This window comes from Oncorhynchus nerka, linkage group LG3 (genome assembly GCF_034236695.1).
Source record: "Oncorhynchus nerka isolate Pitt River linkage group LG3, Oner_Uvic_2.0, whole genome shotgun sequence".
NCBI lineage: Eukaryota > Metazoa > Chordata > Actinopteri > Salmoniformes > Salmonidae > Oncorhynchus > Oncorhynchus nerka.
The window spans coordinates 8,440,890-8,457,086 of record NC_088398.1 but is presented as its reverse complement, the minus strand read 5'-3'; the positions used below and the strand labels follow the sequence as shown (position 1 = coordinate 8,457,086).

At 42.4% G+C, this 16,197-nt stretch overlaps 1 protein-coding gene and 1 pseudogene across 1 annotated transcript; one reads left to right on the top strand and one right to left on the bottom strand.

The window, feature by feature from the left end:
* Nucleotides 1–9,286: 9,286 nt before the first annotated feature.
* LOC115113877 (trypsin-1-like) lies at nucleotides 9,287–11,483 on the top strand. Its single transcript, XM_065007976.1, has 4 exons — nucleotides 9,287–9,431; nucleotides 9,617–9,741; nucleotides 9,862–9,963; nucleotides 11,439–11,483. Exons 1-4 carry the CDS (start codon nucleotides 9,311–9,313, stop codon nucleotides 11,481–11,483), a joined length of 393 nt encoding a protein of 130 aa, XP_064864048.1. The 5' UTR covers nucleotides 9,287–9,310.
* Nucleotides 11,484–12,793: 1,310 nt separating this feature from the next.
* LOC115101757 (trypsin-2-like) lies at nucleotides 12,794–14,623 on the bottom strand (annotated as a pseudogene).
* Between the last annotated feature and the right edge of the window lie 1,574 nt (nucleotides 14,624–16,197).

Genomic DNA, 16,197 nt, shown 5'->3' with positions numbered 1-16,197 from the left:
TCTGTGAGAGCCAGTAATCTAGCTTGTTTGTAGGTGACCAAATACTTATTTTCCACCATAATTTGCAAATAAATTCATTAAAAACTCCTACAATGTGATTATCTGGATTTCTTTTTCTAATTTTGTCTCTCTCATATTTTTAAGTGGGAGAACTTGCACAATTGGTGGCTGACTAAATACTTTTTTGCCCCACTGTATATATAGAGAAGCGAGTCAGCCTGAGAATTGAACCCTGTGGCACCCCCATAGAGACTGCCAGAGGCTAAAGGCTAAAGGCTATCAGGACTGGTCGTTTAGTGCATTCAGAGCAGAGAGTAAAAGGAGCAGGTTTCTGGGCGTAAGAGAATAGATTCAAGGCATAATGCAGACAAAGGTATGGTAGGATGTGAATACATTGGAGGTAAACCTAGGCATTGAGTAATGATGAGAGAGATATATTCTCTAGAGACGTTTAAACCAGGTGATGTCACTGCATATGTGGGAGGTGGAACTAAATGGTAGGTTAAGGCATATTGAGCAGGGCTAGAGGCTCTACAGTGAAATAAGACAATAATCACTAACCAGGACAGTAATGGACAAGGCATATTGATATTAGGGAGAGGCATTCGTAGCTGGGTGATCAATAGGGGTCCTGTGAGTGTTTGGACTGGCTGGAGACACGGCGAATCAGACAGCTAGCAGACCGGGGCTAGCAAGCTAGCAGAAGGGCCTTAGAGGGACGTCTCGATGGAGTAAAGTCTGTTTTGGCCCTTGTGACATCGGTTGACCAGTCGTGATGGATTAGTAGGGTTTCGAGTAGCAGAGGGATCCAAGTCCAATTGGCAAAATAGGTATAGTGGCCCAAGAAATTGGCCGATGGATCTATACAGCTAACATATGCTCTAAACAGCTAGCCGCTAACGGGCCACAGCTAGTGGGCATTCAGGTGTGGTCGCGATGTAGAGGCCAGTTGAATAGCCCCTCGAGCAGATTACGTCATAGTCCAGTCGTGACGGATCGGCAGGGTTCTGTGCCCCGTACCGGCAGTAGAAGGGGTCCGGGTACTGTAGCCCAGGAGTGGCTGATGGGCCTCTTTAGCTAAACGGGAGAAAGGCCTAGCATGGGCTAACTTCAAGCTAATTGGTGCTTGCTCCAGGACCAACATTAGCCAGTACTCGGATAGCAGCTAGCTAGATTTGCGGTACAAATCCGGGGATATGGAGAGAAAATAGGTCCGGTATGCTCTGGTTTGAGTCGCGTTGTACAGACTGGCGAGAGCTTTCCGAGCTAAAGGTTAGCTGCTGACTACTAGCTAGTAGCTAGTGTGCTGGCTAGCTTCTGTTGGGGGATTTCGGAATCGAGGTGAATAATACTTTAAAGAAAAACAGATCCGCACCACATTAGGTGAGGCGAGTTGCAGAAGTGTGCTTTGAAGATGAGTTTTAGAAAAAATATATTAAAAAATAAATACACGGGACATGACAAGACGAGGACAAAAGATGTCGGACTGCTATGCCATCTTGGATATGAAGATACAATACAAAATATCTCAAATAAAAAGGGATGTCATTACTTCAATATAAACTCACATATACTTTTTTAATAGACGATTTTACATTTCCAAAGCATTCACCTGCTAGTTACTAGTACAATCAGATAGTGACAACTGTAAAGAGTACAGAGCAGGGGAAAAAATATGGCACAACAATAAATCAAAATGCTCACACAGATTTGGTAACACATATATGTATAGCATCCACTGTTTGACACTAAACAATGCTAACGCTAATGATGATACAAATGCTAATAACAACATTATAGCTAATATCTACGCTCTGGGACACTGCAGTGTCCACTCATTCAGAGTGGTCTTACTCCCTCATTTTTCAGAATACAAGCCTGAAACAATTTCTAAAGACTGTTGACATCCAATGGAAGCCATATGAAGTGCAATTTGAGTCCTAAGTCAATGGAATCAGTATAGGCAGTCAATGAAAAACTACAAACATAAAAAAATCCCACTTCCTGGATGGATTTTTTCTCAGGTTTTCGCCTGTTATATCAGTTCTGTTATACTCACAGACATTATTTTAACAGTTTTGGAAACTTTAGAGTGTTTTCTATCCAAATCTACACATATGCATATCCTAGCTTCTGGGCCTGAGTAACAGGCAGTTTACTTTGGGCACGCTTTTCATCCGGAGGTGAAAATAGTGCCCCCTACCCTAATGAAGTTTTAATAACACACAAACATCCATCACATGCAGAACTATACATGTATGTAATATACACGCATTGCAACAAGAGGATAAGGCAGTGATGTAAGAAAGCCGGATGTCCTGACTCTACCCTTTCATCAATGACAAACTGATGTTGTCTACTTACAGACGTGTATGTTGGAACCTAGACCTTGCGACAGCATAAAGTGACTATGGGGGCAATTGAAATCAGCAAGGCGGGAAACTTTCTGGGGGTTCTTGTATTAGAATTGTAATGAATTCTGGTTATGTAATTACACTACACCACAATAAACATAAAGTTAAAACTCCAAGATCATTGAATGCTTTTCAAATCTGTAGCCTATATCTGCTGTGCTGTATCATCACAATGGATAGTGCCCTATAGCTAAGCGGTTTTTGCTACAGAATACGTAGATAGGGCAATTCACCTATAACAAACATTCTATGTGAATGCAGCCATACACACAGCAGTCTTACCAAAATAATGCAAATTAAGCAATGCCAGCCTACCATAAACACGTTTCCAATACGTATAGTTCCATTTACAGCAACCAATAGGCTACCAAGAAAACCATAATAACCATAATCTACAATTATTGTACAAAACATTAGGAACATCATCCTAATATTGAGTTGCAACCCCTTTTGCCCTCAGAACAGACTCAATTCGTCAGGGCATGGACTCTACAAGTTGTCAAAAGCATTCCACAGGGATGCTGGCCCATGTTGACTCCAATGCTTCCCACAGTTGTGTCATGTTAGCTGGATGTCCTTTGGGTGGTGGACCATTCTTGATACACACAGAAAACTGTTGAGCGTGAAAATCCCAGCAGCGTTGCAGTTTTTGACACACTGAAACCGGTGTGCCTGGCACCTACTACCATACCCCATTCAAATGCTCTTAAAACGTTTGTTTTGCCCATTCACCCTCTGAATGGCACACATACACAATCCATGTCTCAATTGTCTCAAGGCTTAACAATCATTCTTTAACCTGTCTCCTCCCCTTCATATACACTTATTGAAGTGACATCAATAAGGGATCATACCTTTCACCTGGATTCACCTGGTCAGTAAATGTCATGGATAGAGCATGTGTTCCTAATGTTTTGTACACCCAGGGTATTTCTATGATGAAACATACTGATACCTAGCTATACCCAGGGGCATCATTTGGGTTCTTGCATTGGAATTATATTGAATTCTGCTTATGTCACGCTATAGCACAATAAACATAAAAGTGTAAAAAATCCTTTTGACCAAGAAGAGACAGGTTCAACAGCACAAAATCTTGCTGTTCTCTATCAGCACCATGGATAGCGCCCTACACACTTAAGCAAGATTTTGATAAAAACCAAACAGCTAGATTGTTTCATTCTTACCTTTTCAAAAGAGTTGCAGCTTCCTTGATGCTTTGTCGAACTTCCTGATTTATCGATAAATCCATTGTCCCAAAAATATTATTGTAAGATCCCCCTCAAATGCCAGTTGGATTAGTTGAGCTTTCCTCAGGTGTAGCACTGTTTTTCTGTGCTGACTGAATACATTTGTCAAAGTGGAAAATAAGTTCTCGCATGTAGCTGTGGACACTCCAAAAGTCAGTCCATGTTTCAGTGCAGTAAACACGGTCAGCATAGCGGAGAGAGGCCCAAAGTATTGTTGCAGGATATCAAGTGGGGTCCATTTGTCCTCATTGGAGCCAGAGCGGGCGATTTCAGTCTGCAAAAATTGTCAAGTGACACCAAATGAAGCTGTTGGTTGAAACAATTAACATATGGTACATCTCTGTTTCTGAGTACAGTTTTGACTTAAATCTGCTTGAAAATCTATGGCAAGACTTGAAAATTGCTGTCTAGCCCCAACATCTCGACAGAGCTTGAAGAATTTTGAAAATAATAATGGGCTAATATTGCACAATCCAGGTGTAAAGCTCTTAGAGACTTACCCAAGAAAATTCACAGCTGTTTCTAGATTATTAACTCAGGGAGCTGAATACTTATGCAACATCTATATTTTAGTTATACAATTTCAATGTATCTTTTTTTTTAAATCTACATTTTCTTCCAGTTTGATATTTTGTGTAGATTGTGATGGGGTCCCTGATGAATTTGCTAACACAAATAGCCCCAAAAAGCCCCAAATATTTTGAAAACCGCTGTACTTGTACTGTATTGTGGTTGGCAATTTTGACAACAGAAAAATGAGACGGTCATTTCATTAAATCAATAATCCAATCATCTAAAGAGGTAGCCCACCTTTGGCTGGCTGTCATGTTTCAGTAAATTAGTTCATGACAGCCAACAGAGGCTCATCATAACACACCCCTTCTTACATGTGTCTCTTGGGTTCTTCCATTAGGCTTTTTTTTTGTTACGCTCATCCACCCTTTGTTGAGAGCGGTATTTTGAACCAATGTAAGAATAAGTGCCTTTTCAATTGCACATTGTTATTTTCCTCCAATTAAGCTCCCGACTGTGCATACATGTATTGTATTCATCATGATCAATGTTGGCTCAATGTGAAGAGAAAGCCTATTGATCATGGGACACACAAAGTGATTTTCGCAGCAGGTTAGGAGAGCATTTTCGCTAACCCGAACACCTTTCCCTAACCTTAACCTCAATCTCCTAACCTGCTACACATACATTTTCCTAACCTGCTGCGTAAGTTCTCCTAACCTGCTACGAAAAAGTCACTACAGTATAGAAGTGGTGTGAAAAGAGGATTTCCCTATTGATTATAGGCATTTCGCATGTGGATACTCAAGAAATAGATTTTTTTCTACAGTGTCAAACACTTACAGTATTAGAAGGGATAGGCAGGTCCATCTTAATTCTGGTATTAGGTAATGTCCTTACCAGGGGCATGGCCAGAAATTCTCTAGTGGGTGGGCCAACTGAAGAGTATTTTTGTAATTATAATGTATACTTTTTGCATATATGATTATGTTTTTATTGCCATTCTTGTGTTTGAATGTGATCAGCGAAGATAGTTTGCAATGCATCTCGCCCAGCTAGTTTCTTGTTTACTGAGGCTGACTCCCTTCTGCGGTGAATAAATGTCTTCCTTATGAGAACTTTTCATTTGAACCTGTTTGAAAACACATTTCTGTAGATTAGAGGTGACAAATATATGACCAGCTGCAAGGTGGCACCGCTGGCAATTTATCAATTAGACACTAGCTTAATGTTTCACATTTACCCATCTTCTATGTCTCTAACCTCTGCATCTCTGTCTTCTGTTACCTTCCTCCTGTCATGCTTTCTGAACACGACTCCCTCTCTCCATCCTCCTCTCTTTCTCAGTCATTTTTCCAACAATTGTTTACAGACAGATTATTTCACTTATAACTCACTGTATCACAATTCCAGTGGGTCAGAAATGTGCTGTATGTAAAGAAATGGGCGGGCTGTAGGTTGTCTCCGCTGCTACTATTGGATAGCATGCAGCTGTTTTCACGTTCCCCGTTAATTGCATGCTCCGATCAGATGGGTGCTGCTAGGCAGCTGTCCCGTGTTAGTGGGCATTTTTATTTTTTTTATTTGATTTAACCAGGTAGGCTAGTTGAGAACAAGTTCTCATTTGCAACTGTGACCTGGCCAAGATAAAGCATAGCAGTGTGAACAGACAACACAGAGTTACACATGGAGTAAACAATTAACAAGTCAATAACACAGTAGAAAAAAAGGGGCAGTCTATATACAATGTGTGCAAAAGGCATGAGGAGGTAGGCGAATAATTACAATTTTGCAGATTAATACTGGAGTGATAAATGATCAGATGGTCATGTACAGGTAGAGATATTGGTGTGCAAAAGAGCAGAAAAGTAAATAAATAAATACAGTATAAAAACAGTATGGGAATGAGGTAGGTGAAAATGGGTGGGCTATTTACCAATAGACTATGTACAGCTGCAGCGATCGGTTAGCTGCTCAGATAGCTGATGTTTGAAGATGGTGAGGGAGATAAAAGTCTCCAACTTCAGCGATTTTTGCAGTTCGTTCCAGTCACAGGCAGCAGAGTACTGGAACGAAAGGCGGCCAAATGAGGTGTTGGCTTTAGGGATGATCAGTGAGATACACCTGCTGGAGCGCGTGCTACGGATGGGTGTTGCCATCGTGACCAGTGAACTGAGATAAGGCGGAGCTTTACCTAGCATGGACTTGTAGATGACCTGGAGCCAGTGGGTCTGGCGACGAATATGTAGCGAGGGCCAGCCGACTAGAGCATACAGGTCGCAGTGGTGGGAGGTATAAGGTGCTTTAGTGACAAAACGGATGGCACTGTGATAGACTGCATCCAGTTTGCTGAGTAGTGTTGGAAGCCATTTTGTAGATGACATCGCCGAAGTCGAGGATCGGTAGGATAGTCAGTTTTACTAGGGTAAGCTTGGAGTGAAGGATTCTTTGTTGCGGAATAGAAAGCCGACTCTTGATTTGATTTTCGATTGGAGATGTTTGATATGAGTCTGGAAGGAGAGTTTGCAGTCTAGCCAGACACCTAGGTACTTATAGATGTCCACATATTCAAGGTCGGAACCATCCAGGGTGGTGATGCTAGTCGGGCATGCGGGTGCAGGCAGCGATCGGTTGAAAAGCATGCATTTGGTTTTACTAGCGTTTAAGAGCAGTTGGAGGCCACGGAAGGAGTGCTGTATGGCATTGAAGCTCGTTTGGAGGTTAGATAGCACAGTGTCCAATGACGGGCCGAAAGTATATAGAATGGTGTCGTCTGCGTAGAGGTGGATCAGGGAATCGCCCACAGCAAGAGCAACATCATTGATATATACAGAGAAAAGAGTCGGCCCGAGAATTGAACCCTGTGGCACCCCCATAGAGACTGCCAGAGAATATGGGCATATGGGCATGAATGAAATCCAAACCTAATACTCAAATATCCAAGGAAATTGACCATGTCATTGATTCCTTAAAACGGAAATTCTCGTTTTAGAAAATACTGACTTTATGACTAATGTTATCCTGCTAGACTTTTCAGTCAAGTTTGGGACTAGAATTTATGTTTATGAGTACTACCGATGTCACATAGGCCATTTTCAGATAAATGTTTTTAGTTAAAACAGCTGAAGCAAGCATAAACATTTTCTCTAGGAAATGTACAGATTTTGTTTTTTTACCTGCGTGTACATGTTCTTTATCAAACTGCACATTTTCTATTCCATGCTAGACTTAAATTGCACCACAGAACTAATGTATATTACATACAGTTGAAGTCGGAAGTTTACATACACTTAGGTTGGAGTCATTAAAACTCGTTTTCAACCACTCCACACATGCAGTATGTTTTATACGGGAACTCATATGCAAAACAAAAGTAGTATGTTTTACATGTTGGTTACACTTTACATATCAGTGTCCTTCTTACTGTGTAATTACATGAGTAATTACACAGTAATAAGGGCACTGTATTGTAAAGTATTACCTTTGGTAGTGTGTAATAGTGCACAGTTTGGGGCCTTTTGAAAAGTGGCTTTTCAAAATATCTTTACAGCAGCAAGGTACATCGACATCATTAATGTGTAAAAACTCAAAAGGTGTGGCTAAGTTCATTAGCAGTCATCTAACAATAACCCATGTTACAAATGGCACTTTTTGAGCTCAAAGAGTAAAAATTCTAAACATGTTCTACTATAATATAATACTTTATAAGACTCATTCACTTATTCTTTCAAGTCATTACGTTGGTGATACTGTTGTGAGCGGGTACATTTTTAAGAATTATTAAGTGATTAAAACCAAATCGGTAACAGAATTAAAGAAAAATCACTAAAGAAATGACAGTAGTCTAAAAAAACGCAGATTTAAAAACAATCCAATTTGGGTAAATATTGGACAGAACACACTTTGGGTTGTTTTGATCCAGAAATCAAGGTCACTTAGTTGAATTGTTGGGTTATTGATGTTGGGTTATTACCCACCGGGTCAGATCAGAAGACTTGAGGCGTGGCTTAGTATGGACGTAGCTTTCAGATAGTTATGTTTGGCCATTCGTGAGAGTAAATGTAATTCTGGTTAATCTATTGTTTTATATTGTCATCTCTATGTTAAGGTTAAGAACTGACACTTTTGTAACGCTTATGAAGTTTACAGAAGAGTATGAGTTGCTCAAGTGCCTATGCACATACCAATGTTGGGAGAGTTACCATTTTGTTATAATATTTAAATAATAATGTTATTAGTTTTATATTAAAATATGTCATGTGCAAAATTATTGAAAGAAAGGTGAAATTTGCATTGTACAGACTTAACATGATGAACGTCCCCAACAGGCCAAGTCTCTTGAAAATGACCCGATGACACAAACATCAGTTTGGTTTTTATATCACTTTCATGCTGGGTCTTTTTTTAATGCAATCCGTAAATTAAGGAGGCTTGGCCTATTGGGGGCGTGGCTTTCTTGGCCACCTATGAGAGTGAATGTCATTCCCATTCGTCATCTTAAGTCCTCTTAAGTCATCAATCATCATCGTAAGCAAATTTAAATGTTCCCTGAATATTTATACACATGACATATTTTATGTAAATGTAGTAACATTATTATTGATATATTATAGCAAAGTTGTAATTATCCCAACATTGGGATATGCATAGGCACTTGAGGAACTCACACTCTTGTCTAAGCCTCATTAACACTCCAAAAGTATCAGTGCTCAACCTTAAGATGTGATGACAATACGATAGAACAGATTAACCGGAATGACATACTCTCACAGGTAGCCAAAAAAAACTAAAAGCCACAACCCTACTAAGTCTTCAAAGAAAACAACCCAACTAAGTGACCCAACTGGCTGGGTCATTCCTACCTTCTATCTACTGTATATTATATCATGCAATTTCCTTCACTTCACCCCAAGGCTCAGTACAGAACACCATCGAGTTATGAAAGACTTACTTTCCCACCCCTTTCCCTCTCTCTTTCTCCTGTCTCTCTCTTCCTCTTTTACCCAAAGCCACATGGAGGTGCCTCTGGGCGAGCACAACATTGCCAGGACATAAATGAGCAGTTCATCTCTTCTTTCCGCATTATCCCCCACCCCAAGATCATACAGATCATACAACATCAACAATGACATCATGCTGATCAAGCTGAGCAAACCCACCACCCTCAACACCTACGTGCAGCCTGTTGCTCTGCCCACCAGCTGTGCCCCTGCTGGCACCATGTGTACTGTCTCTGGATGGGGAAACACCAGGCGTTCCAGTGATTACAGCACCAGCGTACATTTTTTTAATGTATTTTGGGGCTATTTTATAAAATACACTTGGTCAGGTAACCATTGCCTGTGTTAAAATGTAAATGATCCATAATTGACATGTTCTGCCTTTCATTCCCCCTTCTTTCTTTCTATCCATTCTTTTATTTTTCATCCATCCTTACAGCCGCCGATAGCAACAATCTGCAGTGCCTGAACCTTCCCATCCTGTCTTTCAATGACTGTAACAACTCCTACTCTGGCGCTGTGTTCTGTGCTGGATACATGGAGGGAGGCAAGGACTCTTGCCAGGTACTGAACAGCACTGACCTGTAGATACTACTACTGCTCTACTACTGCCTCTGACCAGCTTATCAAAACCATTAGGACCAAAAATACAGTAAAGTAAATCTCTCATTGTCTCTCTCTCAGGGTGACTCTTGTGGCCCCATGGTGTGCAACAGTGAGCTGCAGGGTGTTGTGTCCTGGGGTTATGGCTGTGCCGAGTCCGGTAACCCTGGTGTCTATGCCAAGGTAAGAATATAGGCTTCTGCTGCTAAGTTTGTGGGACAAAGCATCAAGTAGTTTGTGTGACAAAGCATCAAGTAGTTTGTGGGACAAAGCATCAAGTAGTTTGTGGGACAAAGCACCAAATCAAATCAAATCAAATGTATTTATATAGCCCTTCGTACATCAGCTGATATCTCAAAGTGCTGTACAGAAACCCAGTCTAAAACCCCAAACAGCAAACAATGCAGGTGTAAAAGCACGGTGGCTAGGAAAAAACTCCCTAGAATGGCCAAAACCTAGGAAGAAACCTAGAGAGGAACCAGGCTATGTGGGGTGGCCAGTCCTCTTCTGGCTGTGCCGGGTAGAGATTATAACAGAACATGACCAAGATGTTCAAATGTTCATAAATGACCAGCATGGTCGAATAATAATAAGGCAGAACAGTTGAAACTGGAGCAGCAGCACACTCAGGTGGACTGGGGACAGCAAGGAGTCATCATGTCAGGTAGTCCTGGGGCACGGTCCTAGGGCTCAGGTCCTCCGAGAGAGAGAAAGAAAGAGAGAATTAGAGAGAGCATATGTGGGGTGGCCAGTCCTCTTCTGGCTGTGCCGGGTGGAGATTATAACAGAACGTGGCCAAGATGTTCAAATGTTCATAAATGACCAGCATGGTTGAATAGTAAGGCAGAACAGTTGAAACTGGAGCAGCAGCATGGCCAGGTGGACTGGGGACAGCAAGGAGTCATCATGTCAGGTAGTCCTGGGGCATGGTCCTAGGGCTCAGGTCCTCCGAGAGAGAGAAAGAAAGAGAGAAGGAGAGAATTAGAGAACGCACACTTAGATTCACACAGGACACCGAATAGGACAGGAGAAGTACTCCAGATATAACAAACTGACCCTAGCCCCCCGACACATAAACTACTGCAGCATAAATACTGGAGGCTGAGACAGGAGGGGTCAGGAGACACTGTGGCCCCATCCGAGGTAGTTTGTGGGACAAAGCATCAAGTAGTTTGTGTGACAAAGCATCAAGTAGTTTGTGTGACAAAGCATCAAGTAGTTTGTGGGACAAAGCATCAAGTAGTTTGTGGGACAAAGCATCAAGTAGTTTGTGTGACAAAGCATCAAGTAGTTTGTGTGACAAAGCATCAAGTAGTTTGTGGGACAAAGCATCAAGTAGTTTGTGGGACAAAGCATCAAGTAGTTTGTGGGACAAAGCATCAAGTAGTTTGTGTGACAAAGCATCAAGTAGTTTGTGTGACAAAGCATCAAGTAGTTTGTGTGACAAAGCATCAAGTAGTTTGTGGGACAAAGCTTCAAGTAGTTTGTGTGACAAAGCATCAAGTAGTTTGTGTGACAGCATTCCTTTATATTAGACTCCTGGTTCATCCATGTCACAACTACATGTTTCTAACTTCAATAATACCAACTTTATCCCTGGTTTACAGTGACTTGGCCCTGTGTCCACTGATGTCTCCCTTCTCCTTCTCTTCCTCTAGGTGTGCATCTTCAACGACTGGTTGACCAGCAACATGGCCAACTAATAAATCTGATCCTGGTTTCGGTCCCCCAGCACGGCCCCACAGCTCTACAACATCATCTGCAGTTCAACATTCACCTATTCACTGGAGATGAAAATCGAATGATGAATAAAGCATTTTAAATGATTTCAGTCTACTGAGACTGTTTTGAACTTGTTTTAACAGGTCGGTGGAATTGGGCTGGGGAAATGTAGCCACTCTCAAATGTATAGACAGATCTATGGATGCAAGGAATGACCATCAATGAGACCAAAATAACCATGTTTTGAAGCTAAACTGTGTTTGTTAACAATTACACTGTTTACAAACAATAGAGTAAAAAAGTGTATATTTTGTGTTCCGATTGGGTAAGACAGTTGAACTAAGCTCATGATTAGGCATTTCTCTATAGTATAATACCATAAGCCACAAACTTTTAGCGGGGTCTGGTCACACAATTTTGCATAGATTTGTATCATTTTTGGCTCCTAAGTGCTTCGTCCACTTTATACTCGTCTATGTTTTATATTTCTTTACGTTTTGACGTTTTTTTTTGTGTTTTTGGAATGTTTATAACCATGGGAAACCGTGATGTCACAATGTACATCAGAATCTCAATTGAGATTCTCCCAATGTATAGAATGCCGCCTCTGTCTGGTCTTAACTTTCATTATAGTTAATGTTCCAGCCTTCGAACCCCCAGAAAAGTGCCTTACACTATTGAACACATACACAACAGTATGTGTTCAATAGAATACTGTAGCAGAAATATAAATGTGTATTCACTGAATATAGTTCATTTTGATTTATCGGGGCACTGGGGAAAATACATAGTCGTAACACTTTTTATGCACCAAGTGATCACTTCTCTCTGACATTTACACAAGCATAGACCCATAAAACTAATGTTGCCGCTTGTGGATTTATGAAAAATATCAACATGTCTATGACGTTTCCAATAGAAAGATATTTGTAGTGAGAAATAATTCCTCTTAACGGTTTACAACGGTCTAAAGGGATAGTTCACCGAAATTAAGAATGAACATAATCCTAATGATTATGAGAATCAGCAACCCAAGTTTTGTTTGATATATTCCCACATATTTGATAGCCAAACTGGTAGACCCCCCCCCCACGGTTAGAATTACAGATTTATAAACACACAAATTTAGACATTCCACCTGCAAACAACACTCCTTTGATGACATACAGAACAAAATATTGCACTACTACATTCATGAAAATGTGCTCTATGCGAAATGCATGTAAGAAGTACCTTCTATGGGATATTCATTTATATAGTTAACCTTGGGAAATAGACTCAGTAACTCAAATTATTTTAAATTATTTATTTGTCATTAGTATTTAATCTCCAGCACATAAGGTGGATGTTGAACTGCAAACGATGCTGTAAAGTTGTAGGACCGTGCTGGAGGACCGAAGCTAGGATCAAACTTAGTAGGTGGCCATGGTGCTGGTCAGCCAGTCGTTGAAGATGCACACCTGGAGGATGAGAAGGAGAAGGGAGACATTAGTGGACACACTCAATGGGAGGCAACATGAGAACCATCAATCTATGTTTTATAGACTCAATGTCTTTTTCTTTCAGGAAAACAAGGGATGTCACAGTGATGTATGAATGATGATGTTTTCCTCAAACACAACAGGAAAACAGTTTTTCTGTCTTACCTTGGCGTAGACACCGGGGTTACCGGGCTCGGCACAGCCATAACCCCAGGACACAACACCCTGCAGCTCACCGTTGCACACCACTGGGCCACCGGAGTCACCCTGAGAGAGCGAGAGCGAGAGAGAAAGATTGAGAGATCAAGAGAGAGAAGAAGGGAGAGAGAGAGAAAGAAGGGAGACAAGTGATATGAAATTGTTATTTCATTATCAATTTCTAATCAATTGAAAAAGTTCATATAAAGTCATCATTGGTACCACTGAACTGAAGTCAGAGTGGTAAGTACCTGGCAAGAGTCCTTGCCTCCTCCAGGTATCCAGCACAGAACATGGCGTTGGTGATCATGCCAGGGTAGGAGTTGTTACAGTCGCTGTAGGACAGGATGGGGATGTTCAGGCACTGCAGCTTGTCGCTGTCAGCAGCTGTAAGGAGGGGGGGGGGGGGGGAGAGAGAGAGGTGGAGGGAGGAAGGTAGAAGTAGGTGGAGAAGGAGGAGAGTTATTGTTAGATAAAATGACGTAGTGTTTTTAATAGTAGGTCTACATTTTCTATGCCTGTTAACACTCAGTCACCATGAAGATGATCAACTGGCACATGTAACCTTTGACCCAGGTGCTGTACTCACTGGAGCTCATGGTGTTGCCCCATCCAGAGACGGTACACATGGTGCCCGCGGGGGCACAGCTGCTGGGCAGAGCAACAGGCTGCACGTAGGTGTTGAGGGTGGCGGGTTTGCTCAGCTTGATCAGCATGATGTCATTGTCGAGGTCGTAGGCGCTGTAGTTGGGGTGACGGATCACGCGGGATGAAGAGATGAACTGCTCGCTACCCTCAGTCACCTGGATGTTATGCTCGCCCAGACGCACCTCCACACGGCTGAAAGAGAGAGAAGTCCATTTTTACGTTTTTTACTTTCACAGTTCATGTGAATGTGGAGTTCACCTGTGTCCTTTAGTTTTAGAAAGGTTATTTTTAACAAACTCTTGCAAGGTGTTATTGACTCAAAATGTTGCTAGTAGTTCACATGGTAGGCTACTAACGTCTTGTAGCAGTGAGCTGCAGACACAACCCAGTTCTCATTGACCAGGGAACCACCACAGAAGTGGTACCCAGAGTTCAGAGACACCTGGTGGGGCTGGGAGTAGGCCTTGCACTCATACCCTCCGACGATCTTGTCGTCCTCCGTGGCAACTGTAAACAGAGAGCAGGCACATTCTTAGCTATATTACCTCAGCTTTTGAGATGGAAAAGCAAAGAACTGTGATAAAACAATAAGAACATATTTCTTAATAACGTCAAAGAAACAAATGTGTGATGTTAGTGTCATTACAGAATCCTGTTCTTTTTTCTATGATCATTACTATACTCACAAGCGGCTCCAATGAGCAGAACGAAGACCAGAGAAATCATGGTTGCTGTATGATCCTGTCGATGAAAGGGGTTCATCTGCACCCCTGGTTTATATGCAGAATTTGGTGTGCCGCCCCGTTTAATGGAACTGTTTGATTGGTCAAGAGAAAGCCAATCAGAGGCAAAATGTGCCCTGCCAAGGTCAGCATTATGACACAGCAGTTTCCGTCAAGGATTGGTATGAAGTTGACCCTAAAAGCAGCAAAAAGCTAAATATATGTTGTCATTAGTCCCAGTACTTTTAAAGTACAGGTTCTTGACGTCTGGATTTGATTTAATTTCTTACAGAAGACAGTGATACATGTACAGTACACCACAACTGCCAGTTTGAGATGAACAGTATTCTATGTAGTTCAGACTGTATGTTGACCTCAACATGACTGCAACGCAGCTGTATGTTTCACACGTTGGTGTTCTCTTGGAGAAGTTGACAAACACAGGTTTGCTGCTCACAAGGACAATTTTAGCTTTGTCAAAAAGTAAACTGTGTTTAAGGGTTTTTGTTGAAAAGTCATACAAGGCTGTCTTAAAAATAGACTCTGTATACCTTAGGGTCATGAGTTCATTACATAAGTTATACTATATGCAGTTAATATACAGTAAAACACTCAAAGTAAGCACATACTTGGGTAGAGCAATTTATTATGTTAGGTATTGTCATGGATCCCCCCAGTATTGCTAATCATTCCGTTCACCAGCTCTGGAGGTCTACGTCACCATCATTATACAACGTGACAGAATAATCAACCCATCTAATGGAGACAGCAGGAAAGGCCGAGCTGGCGACCATCGTGGGGACAGACTAGCATCACGAAAACTGTCTCTCCAGACTCGGCAGCGCCATGGACAGCGTAGTGGCAACCATCCTGCATTTGCAGGGGAATGTGCAGTCCCTCCAGTCCTCAGCACCGGTTCCGGCATCAGCCCCCACACCACCACTACCTGTCTCAATCCCATCTGAGCCGGTCCTTGGAATACCCCTGTCCCTCCCGGGGCGCTTTGACGGCGCCCCAGCGAGATGCAAGGAGTTCATTCTACAATGCGACCTGTACCTCGCTTGCTATACCGAGGCTGTCTCCGGGAGAGACAGGGTTGCCACCGCCATCTCGGCACTGACCGGACGGGGCCTGGACTGGGGTGCCGCTGTCTGGGAAATAGGTGGACCTGAGGTCGAGTCCTACGAGCTCTTCATCCTCCTCTTCCACTCTGTGTTTGAGAGGGGGTGAATGCCTACTCCAACTACGCCAGGGATCTAGGACCGCCTCAGAGTTTGGCATGGAGTTCCAGACCGTCGCAGCCTCCACCAGATAGAATGAGTCGGCTCTGGTCAACATTTTCCACAGCGGACTGCGAGAGGAGGTGCAGGTTAGCCTGCCGTGATGACAACCTGTCACTCGACCAGTTCATCAGCATGACGATCCGGTTGGACAACCTCCTGCGGTCCCGACGAAGAAACTGCACGGAATCCAGAGCTCATGGCTACACCTGCTCTGTGGCCAGAGCCAATGGAGGTGAGTTTTGCACATTTGCCCGAGGCAGAGCGTAGGAGAAGGAGGAATCTGGGCCTCAACACCACTACGGTGGAAAGTCTGGACCACGCCCCGCAAGTGGATTAAGACCCAGGCTACACGCCTGCCTCCTC

Excerpts from the sequence above, each read along its gene's own strand:
- LOC115113877 (XM_065007976.1), top strand. The coding sequence starts at position 9,311 with ATGCTGATCAAGCTGAGCAAACCCACCACCCTCAACACCTACGTGCAG. Across the intron at positions 9,742-9,861 it reads GAGGCAAGGACTCTTGCCAG|GGTGACTCTTGTGGCCCCAT; the intron begins GTACTGAACAGC and ends TCTCTCTCTCAG. Across the intron at positions 9,964-11,438 it reads ACCCTGGTGTCTATGCCAAG|GTGTGCATCTTCAACGACTG; the intron begins GTAAGAATATAG and ends CTCTTCCTCTAG.